At 39.2% G+C, this 14,458-nt stretch overlaps 1 protein-coding gene across 1 annotated transcript in view; it reads left to right on the top strand.

Moving 5' to 3' along the window:
- RNF168 (ring finger protein 168) overlaps nucleotides 1–8,433 on the top strand; it is a 36,696-nt gene extending 28,263 nt beyond the window's left edge. Inside the window, exons 6-7 of the mRNA XM_007090953.3 lie at nucleotides 3,359–3,440; nucleotides 6,656–8,433. Of these exons, the coding sequence (XP_007091015.1) occupies nucleotides 3,359–3,440; nucleotides 6,656–7,591 (1,018 nt within the window). The 3' untranslated portion in view covers nucleotides 7,592–8,433. The remainder of the gene's footprint in view (nucleotides 1–3,358; nucleotides 3,441–6,655) is intronic.
- The last annotated feature ends 6,025 nt before the right edge of the window (nucleotides 8,434–14,458 follow it).

Here is a 14,458-nt window from a genome sequence, read left to right as displayed (position 1 = left end):
AAACTAAAAGGCAACCAACGGAATGGGAAAAGATATTTGCAAATGACATACCAGACAGAGGGCTGGTATCCAAAGTCTATAAAGAGCTTACCAAACTCTACACCCGAAAAACAAATAATCCAGTGAAGAAATGGGCAGAAAACATGAAGACACTTCTCTAAAGAAGAAATCCAGATGGCCAACAGACACATGAAAAGATGCTCAACGTCGCTCCTCCTCAGGGAAATACAAATCAAAACCACACTCAGATATCACCTCACGCCAGTCAGAGTGGCCAAAATGAACACATCAGGAGACTATAGATGCTGGAGAGGATGTGGAGAAACGGGAACCTTCTTGCACTGTTGGTGGGAATGCAAACTGGTGCAGCCACTCTGGAAAACAGTGTGGAGGTTCCTCAAAAAATTAAAAATAGACCTACCCTATGACCCAGCAGTAGCACTGCTAGGAATTTACCCAAGGGATACAGGAGTACTGATGCATAGGGGCACTTGTACCCCAATGTTTATAGCAGCACTCTCAACAATAGCCAAATTGTAGAAAGAGCGTAAATGTCCATCAACTGATGAATGGATAAAGAAATTGTGGTTTATATACACAATGGAGTACTACGTGGCAATGAGAAAGAATGAAGTATGGCCCTTTGTAGCAACGTGGATAGAACTGGAGAGTGTGATGTTAAGTGAAATAAGCCATACAGAGAAAGACACATACCATATGTTTTCACTCTTATGTGGATCCTGAGAAACTTAACAGAAACCCATGGGGGAGGGGAGGGGAAAAAAAAAAAAAAGATTAGAGTGGGAGAGAGCCAAAGCATAAGAGACTCTTAAAAACTGAGAACAAACTGAGGGTTGATGGGGGGTGGGAGGGAGAGGTTGGTAGGTGATGGGTATTGAAGAGGGCATCTTTTGGGATGAGCACTGGGTGTTGTATGGAAACCAATTTCACAAATTTCATATATTAAAAAAAATAATAAAATTTAAAAAATGTGGTTTAAGACTTTAAAAATTGTAACATACATATATTAAAGTGCACTAATCTTAAGTGTACTTTTGGTGAATTTTTACATATGGATAAACTACTTTCCAGGTTTAGCTACAGAATATTTCCAGAATCTTCACTGTTGCCCTTTCCCTCAGCATTTCTCTCCCTGAACCACAGTGTGTTGTGATTCTTAGGATTCTTTCATATATTTGTAACTGTTCTCTTATAAACTATTTGTTTTTTATGAAATAGGCACACGCACATACACTATCTTAGATCTTTAAGACATAAGTGAAAAAAGGAAATCAGAAGGATGTGATTGTTTTAAAAAAGCACTGTATCGAAATCATGCTTTTTAAAAAAATTGGTTACATGGGAGGAAACAAAGAGGAATGGAAAAGGGTATATGTCTAACATTTCTATTTACTTTTTTTTTTTTAATGTTTATTTTTTATTTTTGAGAGAGAGAGAGTGGAGGAGCAGCAGGGCGGATACAGAGGATCTGAAGCAGGCTCTGCACTAAGAGCAGCGAGCCCGATGTGGGGCTTGAACTCATGAACTGTGAGATCATGACCTGAGCTGAAGTCGGGTGTTCAACTGACTGAGCCGCCCAGGTGCCCCTCTGTTTACTTTTTTACAATGAGCACATATTCATACATTACCTGGTTATTATAAAGAATACTCACTGGGGCGCCTGGGTGGCTCAGTCGGTTGAGCATCTGACTTCAGCTCAGGTCATGATCTCACCGTCTGTGAGTTCGAGCCCCGTGTCGGGCTCTGTGCTGACAGCTCAGAGCCTGGAGCCTGCTTCAGATTCTGTGTCTCCCTCTTGCTCTGCCCCTCCCCTGCTCATGCTCTGTCTCTCTCTTTCTCAAAAATAAAAACATTAAAAAAAAAAAAAAAAGAATACTCAAGACAAGCTCATAAATCTTTCCTGATGATGTTGAGTAAGTATCTGGTCACATTTTGTTCTCTACATGTGGATTTAAAAAAAAACTGTTATGCTATAATAATTCTATCTTGGTAACTAATATCCAGCATTAGCAGAAGAGTTTCTTCAGCTATGAAAAAAAAATTTAAATGAGACTAAACTGGGCTCCTGTTTTCTCTTATCAGTTGAAAAGGTAGTTCTTGTACTTATAAGTTTGCAGAGTGTTTAGAAATGATTCAACTAAATACGTGGTTTATGTATTCTAGTTTATAAGGGATGTTATTTGTTCTTTATATGAGATCTTGGACTAGATTTTATCTTATTGTTTCACACACTATTTATGGTGTTTTAGACACAATGGAACTTACATATTATTTGCAATCAGATGTTTTTCCATTGTTTTCTTTAACTCTAAAAACAATAGCTAGCTACTCTTTGAAAATCACCCGATGTTACCGTTGCTTGAAGACAGCCAGCATTTTAGGAGATTTTAAGCATAGTTGTGTATGTATTTGGATTTTTTCCAGTTTTAAAAATATGCTTAACCATCTCATAACCTGTCCTTTTATTCCCATTTCTTTTACAGCATTTTTCATCATATTAGAAACTTCATGTTTTCAGTGACAAACAGCCTATTAAAGATGCTTAGAAATTTAGAGAAATGCTCTTATACTGATAAATTGATAGATATGTATTTTTGTAGGCAGATAGTTTATATAAAATGTGTATCTAACAAAATCTCTATGCCAGAATAGTAAAGAATCTAATCATGGATACTTTCTCAATAGTAACAATTCAAAATGTAGTAAACAGGGGCACCTGGGTGGCTCAGTCGGTTAAACGTCCAGCTTCAGCTCAGGTCATGATCTCATGGTCCACAAGTTCGAGCCCCGTGTCAAGCTCTGTGCTGACATCTCAGCTTCGGAGTCTGCTTCAGTTTCTATGTCTTCCCTCTCTCTCTGCCCCTCCCCTGCTCATATTCTGCCTCTCTCTAAGAGAAGTAAACATTTAAAAAACTGCTTTTTAATGTAGTAAACAGCCATAATTTCTGGCATTAAAAAGAAACTAACATATCCTTTCTCCTGATTTAAAATTTAATTTCCATTACTTTTGGGAAGACTATATAGTCTTGAGTTGTTTTGATGCTATGTACCTTTTGAATTTCTGTTGAGAATTAAGAAATGTTTAGATTTTACTTCCTTTTCTGTTTTTCACTAAAGTATCAATATTCGGCCTTTTAAAAGTTTTGCTCTGGAATTAGGCCAAAATACCTGAGACAGGGAGATGGACTATACTCTTTCTGATAAATCAGCCAAGCAGCAAACAGACAACCTTCACCTTCACATAAATAGCTAATGTGATATATTGGTTACATCCACTTGTCTGTCAAAGCATTCAAACTTTGGTAAAGCTTTTTTTTTTTTTTTTTTTTTTGTTAAGGTATTTGTCACCTAAATCTCAATTTGGATCAGCATCGCAGTGTGAAGTTGTACAAGAAAGCAAGAAAAACTCCATGTCCAAGGTATGTCGGTACTAAAGACGTTCTTAGTTTGGCAAGTTTACTAACGCTATAGATTGCTAATACTTGTAGTTTCCTCATTTTTTTTTTTAAATCACTGTTGTATATGGAACCCCCTTTCTTAGTCATCTTAGGCTTACCTACACTAGGAGTCTGCAAACTTCTCTAAAGGGCAAGATAGCAAATATCTTTGTGGCCTGTATGGTCTTTTTCACAACTATTCAACTGTGCTGTTTCGTGTGAAAACATCCATAGACAGTACATAAACAACTGGACTTCTCTTTGATCAACAGAAACTATTCATAAAAATAAGCAGCAGCTGAATTTGGTCCATGGGCCATGGTTTATGGATCCCTGACTTAGACAATCAAACTCACAAAATTAAACAGCCTGTGCCTGGTACTAACTTCACTTTCAGTGAAGATTACAGGATGGGAAACAAAGCATGCTGGTAGGGCAGCATCAGCCATATCTGTGCAGCAAAAGTCTTCACTGCAGAGCTCCTAAGGGACAGCCTACAAATGAGACAATGCAAATGAGTTTGGAAACCACCCCGGCTTAGAAGCTGCGTGCCCGTTTGTTGTAACAGCCCATGGGTGTAGCTTCCAGGGGTCCTGGTAAGGAATACACCAAAAGAGTTGTAAGTCACTTACAGAAGCCCTAAGATTTGGCTTCCCGCTAAGTGCTTATAGATCATTCACAGTTCTTCCAGTATAGATGCAGTTCACAAGTAAGTTCATTTTTACCATAAGCTCTGTAGCCTAGTAACACAGGTGACATTTCACTTTTATCAGGTTTCTAGGAAAATAGAACCAGGAAAAAAAAAAAGTGAACTGACACCAAGGTTGATTTCCTACAGAGAAGTTTTGTTAACACTTTATTAAGAGGTTCCTAAAATTTTTTAAACTCACCTATCATTTAATTGTCATTTACCATGTGCCAGATAATGTATGTATTATTTTCTTCAGTCTCCATCACAAGCACCAGCTCTGTAAGGTAGGTATTCATTCTTGTTCCATCTTACAGTTAAGAAAACCAAGGCACACAGAGATATGAGACTTGTACCGAGTCCCTTAGGTAGAGATGATAGAGGGAGGATTCAGGTCCACATGGTCTGGCTCATAATGGAACTGAGGATGGAATAAGCACTGTACGGTGGGATATTTTTCCTGTTCATACCCACAGCAAAACCAGGTAAGCAACCTGGAATTTGTCCAGTCCAACCACATTGGTTCATACGAAATGCTATAAGGAATGCAAAGCAGAGTAGGTAAAAAATTTAAGGTCAAAACTAATCCTAGGTCTTTACTTACCTCAGACCTGTAGGTGAGAAGAAATATACTGGCAAAAACAAAGTTTCTTAACCTGATAAGGTCTACAGTTAGAATCCGGGGAGTACATACGAACCTCAATGGAAGAAAAGGTTTATCTTTACTTTCACCTAACCTGTCATTCCTTTAATTATGAATGTAGACTGGAAACCATAATACTATTAGCAAAAGCTGTACCTTTGATCATCAGTGGAAAGCACAGGTTTTTATCACTTTACGTTTATAGCAGGTTTCTTGAAATATTGTTATTCATCCCTACTTCAATATTACAAGTTATTAGACTTGCCACTAGGTCGTAATATTTTTTTTTTTTTTTAACGTTTATTTATTTTTGAGACAGAGAGAGACAGAGCATGAACGGGGGAGGGTCAGAGAGAGAGGGAGACACAGAATCTGAAACAGGCTCCAGGCTCTGAGCTGTCAGCACAGAGCCCGACACGGGGCTCGAACTCACGGACCGCGAGATCATGACCTGAGCCGAAGTCGGCCGCTTAACCGACTGAGCCACCCAGGCGCCCCTAGGTCATAATATTTAGTGTATTGATGGGTACACATTATTACATCAGAAAGTAAAACATTTTTAATAATTGTGTTGCAATACAGGTTGTTCCCTTTGTAATCCTAGGTGTTTATTTTTATATTGAAAAATATTCAGTAGACATCTGTAAACTTTACCAAAATGCTGAAAGGTAGAGAGTCCATAGCACAAAAAGGGGCTAAAAACCTCTGGGCTGGAGGAAGTTTGTAAGGTGAAAGAGAGGTCAGGTCCTAGTGCCAGTTTATTGGCCATATATAGAATCCAGTTTGTACATTTTAATCTGTAGGTATTCATGGGAGTGAAAATGAGGGAATGCCTTAATCTAAACTGGCACACAGAATAAAAATACTATTTCAAAAATTTTTTTGAGGCTTTTATTTATTTTGAGAGAGGGAACTCATGCGCACAAGCAGGGGAGAGGCAGATAGGGAGAGAGAGAATGCCAGGTGGGCCCTGTGCTGTCAGTGCAGAGCCTCATGCAGGGCTCAGTCTCAGAAACTGTGAGATCAAGACCTGAGCCAAAGTCAAGAGTCGGACGTTTAACTGACTGAGCCACCCAGGCACCCCCAGAATAAAAACACTATTAACAATTAATGTATATCATTAGTAGTAACTCTATGTTTTTGTTTTTTTTTTCTTTTTAAGAGAGAGTACAAGCATGGGGCGCCTGGGTGGCTCAGTCGGTTAAGCGTCCGACTTCAGCTCAGGTCACGATCTCACGGTCCGTGAGTTCGAGCCCCGCGTTGGGCTCTGGGCTGATGGGCTGTGTCTCCCTCTCTCTCTGACCCTCCCCCGTTCATGCTCTGTCTCTCTCTGTCTCAAAAATAAATAAACGTTAAAAAATTTTTTTTTTTTTTTTAAAAAGAGAGTACAAGCAGAGGAGAAGGGCAGAGAGAAGGAGAGAATCTTTTTCTTTTTTTTAAGTTTGTTTATTTTGAGAGAGTGAGTGAGCAGGGGAGGGGCAGAGAGAGGGAGAGAGAATCCCAAGCAGACTCTGCACCATCAACACGGAGCCTGATGTGGGCTTGAACCCACGAACCACGAGATCATGACCTGAGTGGAAACAGTCAGGTGCTTAACCGACTGAGCCACGCAGATGCGCCAAGAAAGGGAATCTTAAGCAGGCTCCACGCTCAGAGATCCTGACACGGGGCTCGATTACACAACCCTGGGATCATGACTTGAGCTGAAATCAAGAATTGAACAATCCACTGACTGAGCCACCCAGGCACCCTTAATGCTAACTATCTTATAGTTACAATTAAGCTAGAGTATCAGTATAATTAGACTTCTATATTATGACTAGATGTTTTCCCGTGGTTCACTCAGTCTTTTTCTGTTTTCTACAGGAAACTGACGGTACTATTGTAAATAGCCCAACAAGGCAAGATACAGAAATTGAAGAAGATATGCCAACACTTTCTCCGCAAATAGGCATGGACGTTCAAGAACAAGGTGCAAAGTCTTCAGTAGAGTCACCTATGCCTCAGTTATATGCCAGTGGTAGAGAGTGGTGCCTTGAAGCAGAAGTCAAAATGAGACCAAGCAATCATGATAAAGAGTTATGTGTCCTAAATCATGAGGGACCTGAAGCCAGAGTTCCATGCTCTGGAGAAACAGAGAGCGCATGCACTATATCAGGTATGACACAGATAATTGAAAGTAACACAGTTGAGACAGAAAATGAAGACTCTTGCCTCCTGACCAGTAAAGATACTTCCAAAAGAAAAAACCAGGAATCTTCATTCGAAGCAGTCAGGGATCCCTGCATTTCTGCAAAAAGAAGGAAAATGTTCCCCAGAGCTTCCTCAGACCAAGAGGAAACAGAAATCAATTTTACCCAAAAACTGATAGATTTGGAACGCTTACTTTTTGAGAGACATAAACAGGAAGAACAGGACAGGTTGCTAGCATTACAGCTTCAGAAACAAGTAGATAAAGAACAAATGAAGCCAAACCGGCAAAAAGGATCCCCAGATGAGTATCAGTTACGTCCTACATCTTCACCACCAGACAAGTTGCTAAATGGACAGAGGAAAAATTCCAAAGACAGGAACTGCAAAAGACAGACTGATATAGAGCATTCAGAATCTCAGAGAGGCTCAAAAAATGAAAACTGGCAGCCATCTTTTAAGATCCAGTTGAAACATTCAGTTAATGTTAATGGGAGAAAGATGCCAAATTCTTCTAGAGATAATTGTAATGTATCTAAAAGTGCTCATTCCCTACAGCCTAGTAAGTCACAGAAAAGTATTTTTCAGATGTTTCAGAGGTATACGAAGTAATGTGTGGGTAAAGGGAGTGTTTCATAATCTAGTAAAGCTGGATTGTGAAGCTCTCTTCTATCATAGAATCTTTATAAATTTTTTCGTTAATTTTGCTCTGTGGTCACACTCATTGTCCTTAATTAAAGGACTGGTGATTACAAGAGAGAAATATATAAATATGTTTCTGCCAAACTCAGTGGTAAGCAGGAGTCCCAATCCTTTCCTTTTTTAATAACTGTGATATACTGTTGGACAATCCTTATGGATGTAAGAATGCCTTGGTGAACTCCCAAGAAATTTTCAAGTGCCATTCTCTTTCCAAAAAATGCATGTTTTATGGCCTTTGCCTCCTTCCCTTTTTGTCCTAACTAGTAATCAAAGTAAGATTATACTATACCAGGTAGTTAGGAGTTTTCTTACAACTTTCCCATATATTTGCAGAGCACATGACATGCATCTTCCATAACACTAAAGTAATCTAGTTTTCATCTCCACTTTAATTATTTTAAGCATTATAGCATTTTCTTCCATTTAAAATGGTTTATGATCATTGTGAAATCAGAAAAATCAGAGTTTCTTGGAAAATTAGGAATTAGTTGACAAAGGAAACTAGACTCTTGTTGCAAAAGGAGTTAAGAGTTGGGGTGAGGCTCAGTGGGGTGGATTGACAATTTGGAAATGCTAGAACTGAGTGAATAATTAGAAACAAGGTCTAGGATGGAGTAGCAGGTGAGGTTTGGCAGAGGATTCCCCCTCCTCCTTTCTCTGCTTAATGACATGGAAAACATTTGGGTTTAGGCTTTTCACACCACAGTATCTGGTGTCAAAATCAGTTACTAAATTGCCTGAAATTTGGGGAATTCACATTTCTATTATTCTGGTATTCTAGGGGAATAAATGGGAATTAATATCATCTCATATTATGGGACTTGAGACATAACCATGTGTTTATTTCCTTATATTATCATTTATATTGATGCTGACTTTTATTTGTGTTTATGGACAGAAAAAGTCTGATGCTTGAGTTTTGCCATCTTACCCTGAAAGTTAAATCAGAAGGCAGTGATTTCATTTTGTGAAATTTAACTTAGAGATGTAATCTCTTGTTCATTAATATGAACAGCTTTAAGCAAATAACAGTTTTAACAGCATTTCTGCTGATCTCTAGTTATTCATCCTTTTAAAATAAAAGTATAATAAAATGTCCTGGAGCTAATTCTAGCTTAAATTTGTCAGTATTTTTATACCCTTATTATTTTTCCCTCCAAATTTTGTAACTGAAATTCTGTTGATCTTTGCATATTTGGTGGCATCTACTTCAGTATTGATTGGGTAATTATGGGTAGAATTCTGATGTTAATTTAAAATTTAGTTTGCCCTTTCTCAACAAAAGAATGATTGCCCTCTGAGTAATGATCGTGCTGAAATGAAGTCTAGTCAGAAGCTAACCAGATTTCTCTAAAATAAGCTAAAATCTATTTTCATCAAACCAGTATTTTTCTAAGAGCAATTTCACTTTACATTTTAGGTTGAATACTCTTGGAACTCCTCAAAAATTATATAATTAAATTTTCCTGGAATAGTCCATGACCAAAAAGGGAAATAGTGTGACATCTTTAGGATTTATACATTTAACCACTTAATTGTCAGTGAAGAAGTCTTCCTGACCTTAAGATAAGTTTTAATTTCTCTCTTAGTTTTTTGGATAATCTGACCTTATATGTCTTTTTGTTAGAAACTACTAAATGTTATGTCAGTCATTAGAGTATATCGCTACTTCTCTCCTTTCTGTGGAAGGGATGTGAGAGTTATTAACTTCTCAGAGAGCACCTAGGACCGCAGAAGTGGAGAATCTGAAAATAATTAAAAATGGACTATTACATGTATTTTACCACAATTAAAAAAATAAAAATTAACTACATAAAAATTCAAAGTTCTGCATAACTAAAACTATTAGCATAATGAAAACTGGAAAACATGGCAAACTGGGGAAGAAATAGATACAATGCATCACAAAGAGGTCATTTCCTTTATATGAAGTGTCTGCCAATACATTATGAAAGTGACTAATAACTCAAAGGGAAAATTAGAAATAATCCCAAGAAACATCCTTCCCAGGAAAGGAAATACAAATGACTCTTAAATATGTGAAATTCATAATATCACTTACACTAATGTGCATACATTTTTATTTTTCTACCCTTCAAATTAATTAAGATAAAGGTGTTTCTTGTTTTGTATTTGTGTCTGTATGTGTATTTTGGGTTTTTTTTATTTTTTATTTTTTTATTTTTAAAAATGTTTTTATTTATTTTTGAGACAGAGAGAGACAGAGCATGAACAGGGGAGGGACAGAGAGAGTGGGAGACACAGAATCTGAAGCAGGCTCCAGGCTCTGAGCTGTCAGCACAGAGCCTGACGTGGGGCTCAAACTCATGGACTGTGAGATCATGACCTGAGCTGAAGTCGGACGCTTAACCAACTGAGCCACCCAGGCGCCCCTGTATGTGTGTTTTTTTAATCTTGTCAAGAGTGTGGGAAAGTAGGCACTCTTATCCTGTTGCTTGGTATCAATAGAAAATTTAAAATCCCAATTCTGAACTTAGCAATTCAACCTCTAGGAATTTCCTAAAACTCTTCACATGTATGTAGAACGACCTGTACAAAACATTTTTGTATGGCATTGTTTATAATAATAAGCTTAGAAACAGACTTAATGTCACATCAATAGATACTAAATAAATGATGGTACGATGAAATACTATATAGCAATCAACAGCAACAACAGAATCACTTTACTGATGTGAAAAGATATCTACATGTATTTGCATACAATGTCTAGAAAGAGACTCGGTAAATGTTGCCAGCAGGAAGAGAAACTGGGTGGCTGGGGGAAAGGGGGGGAAGAATAACTTTTTTTGATCAATCATATTGAATATATCATCTAGTCAGAATTTTAATGTTATTAAAATATTGCAAGATGGGGGCATCTGGCAGTCACATTTGGAAGAGCATGTGACTCTTGATCTCAGGGTTGTCAGTTTGAGCCTTACGTTGGATATAGAGATTACTAAAAAAATAAGTAAACTTAAAAAACATTGCAAGATAAAGGAAGTTTATTCATCTCAGCCTGCACCACTCTAAATGGTCTTTTTTGCCTTTAAATTTTAAAAATTGTAATTCCGGAAGATTTTTTCCGTGTGAAAAAAATACAGCATTGTGAGTGAATTTGAACGTATTTAGCTTTAAGGTACTATTTTAAAATCATTTGAAAAGCAAGACTTGGGGCACCTGCATGGCTTAGTCCATTAAGCGTCCGACTTCAGCTCAGGTCATGATCTTGCAGTCTGTGAGTTCGAGCCCCGTGTCGGGCTCTGTGCTGACAGCTCAGAGCCTGGAGCCTGCTTCAGATTCTGTGTCTCCCTCTCTCTCTGCCTCTCCCCTGATCATGCTCGGTTTCTGTCTCAAAAATAAATAAAAACATTAAAAAATAAAATAAAAAAGCAAGACTTATGCTTTCCAGGTAACATTACAGCAAACCTATAATCCTGCTGAGAGCAATGAGAAAAGCCAGGTAAAAATGTAAAGGGGTAACTGGGTGGCTCAGTTGTTTAAGCATCAGTTAAGCGTCTGACTCTTGACTTTGGCTCAGGTCACGATCTCAGTGTGAGATCAAGCCCCGAGTCAGGCTTTGCACTGACAGCATGGTGCCTGCTTGGGATTCTCTCTAGAGCTCCCTCTCTCTCTGCCCCTCCCCTGTTCACTTGTGCATGAGCTCTCTCAAAATAAATAAACATGAAAAAAAGTTAAAAGTGTAAAATTGCCTACTTTTTGAAAAGCATCAGACAGCTACTGAAACAATGAGGACTAAATTGGGGGCTAAGATTCTAGAGAAGGGAGACGTCAGAAAAGCGAACTGATGTTTGCAACCAAAAAGTGGTTTTGCTGGTCGCAGGTGCCTGTTTTGAATGCAGGACAAGAATCAGGGCTGGTGCTGGTGAACAGAAACTAACAGAGCTCTTGGCTTTCTGATGAAGCTGGAATGAAGATAGTGGAGACTTGAAAGTCCTAAAACACAATGACAGTTTTCCCATCAAGGTGTAATTGCAGAATTTTGAAACTGCTTGGGGCAGAGGCTAAAAGGCTGAAAATGGCTGAAAAGCAGAGAGAATTGTCATCAGGCTCACACTGCTGATGAGACCAAAGAAAAGCATTCATGACCTACCAGGGGGAAAGAAGCCTATTAAACACACCAGGAGTTCAATTGGAAGCCCTGGCACAGGAGTCTGGTAAAGTACATCCCAGGGGCCAAATCTGCATACTCTTTGTTTTTTAGGGCCTGTGGGCTAAGAATGGTTTTAATTTAGCTTAGTTCACAAATATTTAATCCATAAGGAATTTAACTATGGGGCTAGTGATTTGGGCATGTTTTGGACTGCAAAAACAAGGACATATATAGTGCAGGAAAGAAGAAAAGAATTCCCTTCTTAATTTGGTCACTACCTGTATGACTTAGGTGAACTACTTGCCTTTCATTATCTCACTTTCTTAATTTCTATATGGGAATCATAATGTAACTAACCCAGTTGCTATCAAGTGGTAAGCAACTAGCACAGGCCTTAACTCAAAAAAGAACCAGAATAAGTGATGGTCCCTTCCCCCCTGGCTGTTCTCTGCCCATTTCCTGGAAGGGTCTCACTTCATGCAGTGTCTTTGTGCTCCCATCAGTCTCCAAACGTGGCATCCAATAAATTGCAATCATCTTCTGTCTACTGAGGAAGACTCCACTCACCTCTCCTCTGCCAGGCATGTGTGACAGCTCCCAGGTCACAAGAGACCTTGGCCCCAGAGATAACGAATTCCCAGAAATCCTAAGTGGCTTCCGCAGATGCCGATACTAATTCATAGTTGGTGTGCATAAAGGTGTGAGAAACACTAACCATTTTGAGATTAAAAAGATGGGAGTTGAGCCACTACTGTATGTTTACCCATTTCTTATTCCTTGCATAGACATCTTAATAAACAATTACGACTTTGAATTTTGAGTTTGATTTGTTTTTTCCAAATGTTACCTTGATGTTGGCAGGACTTGAGGCAACTTGAACCTTGAGTTCAACTGAGGGGACTCTACATTTTACTGACTTTACATTTCTCTTCAACATGTCCTTTGTAGCTCCAGGCTCTCCACTGTTAGGCTCTTGTCCCCTGGAACTAGTTCAGTTCAGAAGGCTTTCAGTTGGAGGTCATACACTGAGTGTCCATTTTTTGTATCCTTCCGCTCCATCTTAGACTGACTTACCATGGACTTTTCTTGAGGATGAGAACCCACCCCACTCCCTATTCAGTTTGTACTAGATATATTTAGTGTATTGATCGGGGTTCAGTTAAGAAAAGAAAAACCACAATCAATACTTCAACAGAGGGTACACAGTATAGGGAATTGGTTAGACAGATGCTCGCGCAAAAGAGAACACTGAGATAACTCGGATGATAACTGCAGGAAGTGGCTACCGCCCTCAAAGCGGGAAAACAAAAAGAAAGGGTTTCAGTTACTAGAATGAGGCGCTTAAGAGTTAGAGGAGGGCCGATGGTACGGAGTTGGTGTTTAGAGCTCTGAGTAAGACCCTTCTCAGGTTCTAGTGCTGTCAAAGGGTCCAGTGAATCTAGCTCTAGAAAAGTTAAAGGAATTTGGTAGCTGGAGTCAACTGCCACTGCTGGGGTAACATTGAGAGGAACAGCAAAAAGCAAGACGCCCCCTTTTTCCCTTTTGTCACTTGTTAATAGAACTGAGCAGGGAGCTTGCTGATGGAGGAGTGTGGGAGAGTCTGGGAAAGTGACTTTTATATCACAACTGAGTTTGGAATGGCAGGCTTAGGAACTGAAAGAGAAGGTGGGGGAGGGGAACCACACCAGAGATGATTTCCTTCAATAGATTCTGGGTCTAGGACGTCTTGAAATTTTTAAACTTTTTTTATGTTTACTTATTATTTTTTTATTTTTAAAAAATGTTTATTATTTTTGAGAGAGACAGAGTGCAAGCAGGGGAGGGGCAGAGAGAGAGGGAGACACAGAATCTGAAGCAGGTTCCAGGCTCTGAGCTGTCAGCACAGAGCCTGATACGGGGCTTGAACTCATGAGCCGTGAAATCATGACCCGAGCAGAAGTTGGAGGCTTCACAAACTGAGCCACCCGGGTGCCCCTATTTATTATTATTCTTTTAATGTTTATTTTTGAGAGAGAGAGAGAGAGAGAGCATGAGTGGGGTAAGGGGCAGAGAGAAAGGGAGACACAGAATCTGAAGCAAGCTCCAGGCTCTGAGCTGTCAGCCCAGAGCCTGATGCCTGGCTCAAACCCAGGAACCATGAGATCCTGACCTGAGCCAAATTCGGATGCTTAACCGACTGAGCCAGCCTTGATATTTTGAATTTTCTAAGGCAAAATTGTGGAAAGTTCTTATCCTGACAAGATGGAGTAAACTGTGTGGGAAAATGATGCTTACATGCAAATGTGCAGAAGTAAAACTTCGTTAAGGATCTATGGAAGACAACTATGGACAACCTTCCCAAGTACCTGAGGAAAGCCCTCCCAATTATTCAGTTTCTATCACCCTGATGATATCTGAATGTCCCCCATGTTGATCAGAGTTGATAATTCAAAATTTTGTGTGTGCCACTCCACACAGACTAACCTCACCTAAAGCCACCATTGTCCTGACTCCCTACAAGCTTTCCAGTTCCTCACCTATCCGGATGCCAAGAACCCCTCTCTGACATTTCTTATATAGAAAATTGAGGCCTCAGGCATCATCACTAAATTCCCAGAGCTCCTAGGAGTGTATTTCTGGGTACATCTCAGAGATAATAGAGTTAGAACACCTGGATAAAA

Source organism: Panthera tigris, chromosome C2 (genome assembly GCF_018350195.1).
Source record: "Panthera tigris isolate Pti1 chromosome C2, P.tigris_Pti1_mat1.1, whole genome shotgun sequence".
Taxonomy (NCBI): Eukaryota; Metazoa; Chordata; class Mammalia; order Carnivora; family Felidae; genus Panthera; species Panthera tigris.
This window is presented reverse-complemented; position numbering and strand designations above follow the sequence as displayed.